Here is a 6,433-nt window from a genome sequence, read left to right on the forward strand (position 1 = left end):
GGTCATTAACAAATATTTATAGTCTTAGTTTTTCATTAGAATTATTAGAACACACATACACACGAGCAGCAGGGAATTAGTGCATTAGGTAGCAGCGCTGTGTGTGACTTATGCACTGATTAAGTGGTGGCTGATCGATTTGCCTGACATCGATTGATTTAGTTTCAGTAGTGCACAGCTCCTGTTAAGAGCTTCTTAAAGAGCGATCTTAAGAGCGATCCTCAGAAGGGCATTAAGAACTCATCTGGGAAACACTCTTATCTTAGCGACCCTTCTTAGCTAAGACGTTCTTAACTGTGCTCTTAAGTCTTAAGATCGATCTTAACTGGGAAACACGGCCATTGACTTTTAGGAGGAACCTTTTTTTATGTGGCTGAAATACATTTTGTTGCTGACCCACATCCACAGCAGTACATTGCTTAGCTTTCATGTGGGACTCCAACTTTCTCCTCCGAACTTGGGTGCCCACCACTATCTGCTGTAGGTAATACACTGACCATGGATAAGTACCTAATACAACCCCACTTCAAATAGTTCAAACTATCCCTTTAAAGTGCTCTGCAAAGACATACAGCCTGTCCCTGTCAGTTTCATCCATATCTTTCATAAACTCTCCCATCAAATGAGGTTCAAGCATGTGCCTAAGTCATAAGTACAACACAACTGTGCTGGCTCTTTTCAAGCATTGATTAGCTAGTGAAGTCACCAGCACACATAATCAACACACCTCCATAATTTTGGGGGGATTATGAGTAACATATTAAAAAAAGAACATTCAGAGCAGTAGAGGCTGAGATGTCCTGACTTTTAGTCCCTAGTGTGCATCATGCCCCTAGAAACCCAGGTTCCTACATTTCCCACAATGCAATTACACTGCTCAAAAATATACTTACACTAAAGACTTTAAGACTTAAATACGCATTAGATCTTGATGAACAAATTATTCAAATTGAAATCTTTACTGATGTACATTGTATAATTTGTTGAGAAGAAACAACGAAACAACAGTCAGTTGAAATCAAAATCATCAACCCACTGGGAGCTGGATTGAAAGTCACACCCAAAATCAAAGTAAAAAATTGAAATCACAACTTGTGTGAATTTTATCATGGCAACTCATAATGTGACTTCGTAGTGTGTATGGTCCATGCACTCCCAACAATGTCTGGGCATGTTCCTGACAAGTTGGGGGATGGTGTCCTGGGGGATCTTCTCTCAGACCTGGATCAGGTCATCTCTCCGTCTGTCCCATTCTCATGTACGTGATATTTTAAGAATGCATGATATTTGATATTTTTGATATTTTAAAATGCATTTTAAGAATTTTAAATTTAGTTTAAAGGATGAACAAATTAGATTTTGGTGGTCAGTTCAAGGGACAAGGTCACTGTGACCTTGTTTGTCTCATTTTGATGAATGTGATATCTCAATAACGTCTTGAGGAAATCTCAAATTTTGCATAAGCAGTTTTAATGCTGCCATGCAACAGCTGTGGCAGGGGGAGTTATGTGTTTGGGTTCTCCATTCATCGCATTCTCATGAGCGTGTTATCTCGAGAATGCCTTGAGGAAATTTCCTCAAATTTGGCACAAATGTCCACTAGGATGCAACGATGAACTGATTAGAATTTGAAGGTAAAGGTCAGGGTCACTGTGACCTCACAAAACATGTTCTTGGCCAACACTCGAGTTCATATACTAATTATACGAACATTTCACAGAAATGTCTTATAGAATAAAACAATGAAGTGATGATACTTTATATCCAAAAGGTCAAAGTTCACTGTGACATCATAATGTTCTGCAAAAATGCCTCTCTGGCCATTGCTCAACGTCATAACTCAGGAACAGAAGATGTTACATTTGGTCAGATACTGAATTGGTGACACTAGTTTACAAGTTTATTCAAGTCTTAAGTGGTCAGTGTGTTTTTGTCATTTCCTCTGTGGAAATAATAAATTTTTACCAGCAGTTTTACATCAATAGGCAAGAAGTGCTACTACTTGCTCCAAAATTTGTGAAAGCCACACAAATTTTATTGTAAGGCATACCATCAAAACCATCAAACCGGATTTAGTAACTAAGGACTCTCTAAAGGACTGAAAAAAAATAAATGGATGAAATTAAGACAATTAAAGTATTCTGCTTTACATATTATTTTAATTTTTCAGACTTTGCTTTAATCTCTTTAATCTCTTCTTCATACTTTAAAAACTACTCAATTCAAACTGAATTACATGTTGAATTTAAAGAGTCACAAGCCAAAGGTTGTAAACCGCTGAGGTAACTTAAGGACTAACTGTATGCATTCAATGTTTTGTCATTTCAATGTTTACAGGAATCTGCTATTGAGGCTAAGTTTACGGAGGTGAATGCTATAAACCAGCAAAGGCTTCACAATCTGGAGTTTGCCCAAAGTCTTCTCAAACAGGTGAAATATTTTCACAAAATTGCAATAATAATAATAATAATAATAATGATAATACCACCATAAAAACAACAACTATAATAATCATCTTTCCCTCTATAGCAACCTGAGGTCTCTATGATCCAGGCTACAAATGTCCAGTCAGTAAATGCTGCTCCAGGAGAAGAGCCTTGGAGATACAGAAAGCAGCTGCAAGATGAGATCCAGAGGAGGGAGCAGCTCGAGAAAGAAATCGAGACTATTCAGACCGAAATCTATGTCCTTGAAGGACAGAAGCCCCAGGACACAATTGTCAAGAAGGAGCTTATCAAAAAAGTTGCTGACCCCCAGCTGGATGAGGAAGTCCATAAGGTACAGCAGAAACTCTCAGAGGAGCGCCGCACTACCCATGTCATGGAGAATGACCTTGAGATACTAAAGTTGAAGCTGCATGGCCTTGAGACAGAGGTCAAAGAAGGGGCACAGCAATATGTGGTCAAGGAGGTCCTGCGTATAGAGAAAGATCGTGATCAGGTGGAGGAGATGCGCAGGCTTCGGGAGGAATTGGATGAGCTAAGAAGGCAAAAAGTACTAAAAGACAATGAGCTGATTGAGATACAAAAGCAGGTGACAATCCTGGCTGAGGAGAAGAACAAGGAACAGGAGGTGATCACTGAAGAGGAGGTGATCAAAGTCCAGAATGATCCCCAACTTGAAACAGAGTACCGGTTGCTCTTGAACAGGAAGCAGAAGGAAATGGATGGCAGGAAGCAGCTGGAGGATGAACTGCAGTTTCTTCAGGAGAGGCTCCGAAGGATGGAGAAGGAGAAGGCAATGGCAGAGGAGAAGATTTCCATCAAAGAGGTGCTGAAAGTAGAAAAAGATGTTGAGTTTGAAAGGGAGGTAGATAACCTCAGGAGGCAGTATGAAGACGAGAAGGCCAAACGAAGATCATCACAGCGAGAAAAGATTGATCTCCAGAGGAAAATTACCAGCCTAGAGGAGGAGAAGTCCAAGGTTATTATCCAGGAAAAGGTGCGGGAGATTGTCCGCCCTGACCCCAAGGCTGAGAATGAGGTAGCCAATCTCCGACTTGAACTTGTTGAGCAACAGAGGCGCTATAAAGATTCAGAGCTCCAGCTGAAATCCCTACAGGAAGAGCACACCATGTTGAAGAACAGAGGACCTCAAGTGGAGGTAAAAGAGATCATCAAAGAAGTCATCAAATACAAGACAGATCCACAGACTGAAAGAGAACTGGAGAGACTTCGCAATGAAATCGTAGATAAAACCCACCAGACTGAGAAATCTGAGATGGAAATCCGTCAACTTCGTGAGGAAATTAAAAGATGGCAGGACACCAAACCCCAAGTGCAAACTAAAGAGGTGGTCAATGAAGTGCTGCAGTACAGAGAAGACCCCAAGACTAAGGAAGAAATTGAGACTCTCAAAAGGAAACTTGCTGATGAACAGAAGAAACGCCTTGACCTTGAGAGAGACCGATCAGCCCAAGAAGATAAGATCAGACTGAGGAAAGTGGAATTGTCTCAGGTCCGCGAGAAGATTGTTCAGCAAGAGGTGGTCAAGATGGAGGAGGATCCTCTCCTCAAATCAGAGTGTGACACCTTCTCACAAAACATCAGCAATGAGCAGAAACAAAAGGAGAGCCTGAAAACAGAGCTCTACCAACTGCAGAGACAAATGGCTGATCTGGATCTGCAACTGGAGGAACTGGAGCGTGAGCGCAGGGCAAGGCGTGATGCGGAATTGGAAATCCAAAGGCTTCGGGTCAGACTTAATGAGCTGGAGATCCGCGACAAAGAGAACCGTGAGAAAGTTACTGTCAAACAAAGGGTAGTGCTGCAGCAGGATCCCCAACAGGAGAAGGAACACTCCATCCTCAGACTACAACTTGATGAAGAGAAGCACAAACGCACTCTGCTTGAGAAAGAGTTGAATGCCCTTATCCAGCAGCAGGTCACACTGGAGAAGATAGATGTGAAAGAAAGAGTTGTCCGCACTGAGAAAGTCCAAGTTGAAAGGGACCCAGAGGCTGAGATCGAGATTGAGAACCTAAAGAGGACTCTGGAAGAGGAGAAAAGAAGAAGGAGAGAACTTGACCAGGAATTGACCACCCTCACTTCTAGGCTCTCTGATATGGAGTTCTCAAACACTAAATCTTATAAAGAACTTGACTACATCCGTGATGAAAGTGGCCGTCTGCAGCAAGAAAACCAAAGGCTGCAGAATGAAATCCGCAAGCTTAAGTCAGAGATTGAGATCACCAGCACTGAGACTCGGCTTATCACTGAATCTGCACCAAGGGAGGATGGAAAGAACTTGGAGTTGAGGCTTGATTCACTACAGAAGGAACTAGCAGAGCTCAGAGCCGTAACCCTCCAGAAGGATGAGGAGATCGAAAGACTTCAAAAGAACCTGGTGGCAGTTAGACAGAAGAAGGAACAGAGGGAGAGCCATCTCCGCAGATCTATCGTGGTCATTGACCCAGATACAGGCAAAGAGATGCGACCAGAGGAGGCCTACAAACTAGGGCTGATTGACTGGAAGATGTTCGTCAACCTGCAGAGCCAGGAGTGTGACTGGGAGGAAATCACAGTCAAGGGGCCCAGGGGAGAATCCTCGGTTCTTCATGACAGAAAATCAGGAAAAAAGTTCTCCATCGATGATGCGTTGCGTCTTGGGCACATCACAAATCACCAGCTTCAGCAGTACATAAACAAAGAAATTTCCATCCAGGAGTTTGGTGTACTGGTGTCGGGCAAGAACAAGTGAATGCAAACCTGCTAAGAAAGCATTTTTATAAAATTTCCTCTGTTTCAACTCTGTTATTTAAAGATGCTGTACACAACATTCAGAGCATTAAGACAGCAGCAAATAACTATCTGCTATGTAAAGTTATAGTGGAGTAATGGGGTCCCAAACAGAGAATGAAGTCAGCTCTGTGTGCGCCGTAATCCAAGCTTCTCTGTTCTCTGTTCTCTGTTGTCTGGCCATGCATGCATGTTAGTGCATGTGCATGTATTCCATCAGCTGACTAATTGCCACTGTTCTGCACGGCGCTCATATGGCGGTTACCGCTTGGAACGGCATTTTGACCCAAGGTGGCGGAACATCATCGTCACGGAAGTGTAACACCCACCCTTCTGCTCTGAATATCACATCCAGCTCCTCTAACATCTTCTTGTGTTTTATTGTTCTTCCATTCTGACTTTAAAACTGTGGTGACTTGGCATTGCTTTATCCATGATTACTAAATGCACTATGTATTTATTTGCTTATGCATATCCAATTTTTGGCACTGGCATACAAATATATGGAATGATACTACTATTATTACAACCAACTATGTAAACTATGTAACATTTTATGTGATAAGAAGAGTTTGCTCAGCTGAGCTTTACTTCCTTATACTCTGGGTACTTGGGTAGAGAACATATTTTTGCATATCATTATTTGACACTGCCGCTGAAATTCTTATGGGTACTAAATGTTTCATTTATTTGTGGTGTGTCCCCAGGTTTACTCTAACTGGTGTGTGCTCTGTAAGCTTCAATAAAAGTCAAATCAAATTGAAAAAAAATTTATGGATTTTTGTGTGGAATGTTATTATGGTTAAACATATGCACACATTTTCATGGCATTACTGAGGAAATATTTACATTGAATTCTGTATGCTATATTTTGATGATGGATGTCCAATGTGCTACAAAGTATGAAATATCTAAATAGAGCACAATGATAACATGAGAACAGCTCGAAGACTTAGTGCACCTATATAGCTGCTGTAGGATCACTTGAAATGATAATAATAATTTTATTATTATTATTAGTAGTAGTAGTAGTAGTAGTAGTATGAGACTTTATTTAGGACCTACACAACACCACATTACCACATTACATTACACATTACATTGTAATTGCACTATTCTATGGTTTGATTCCAGCCAGGGACCCTTGTTTGCATGTTGTCCCTCCCTTGCCTCTCTACTCTGACTTTTTGTCACAC

The 6,433-nt window shown here is 41.3% G+C and overlaps 1 protein-coding gene across 1 annotated transcript in view; it reads left to right on the forward strand.

The window, feature by feature from the left end:
• The window catches only part of ppl (periplakin), a 30,367-nt gene extending 24,360 nt beyond the window's left edge, over positions 1-6,007 (forward strand). The window contains exons 21-22 of the mRNA XM_049560179.1: positions 2,338-2,430; positions 2,530-6,007. Of these exons, the coding sequence (XP_049416136.1) occupies positions 2,338-2,430; positions 2,530-5,199 (2,763 nt within the window). The 3' untranslated portion in view covers positions 5,200-6,007. The remainder of the gene's footprint in view (positions 1-2,337; positions 2,431-2,529) is intronic.
• Positions 6,008-6,433: the final 426 nt, after the last annotated feature.

The sequence above is a fragment of the Epinephelus fuscoguttatus genome, linkage group LG19 (genome assembly GCF_011397635.1).
Source record: "Epinephelus fuscoguttatus linkage group LG19, E.fuscoguttatus.final_Chr_v1".
Lineage (NCBI taxonomy): Eukaryota > Metazoa > Chordata > Actinopteri > Perciformes > Serranidae > Epinephelus > Epinephelus fuscoguttatus.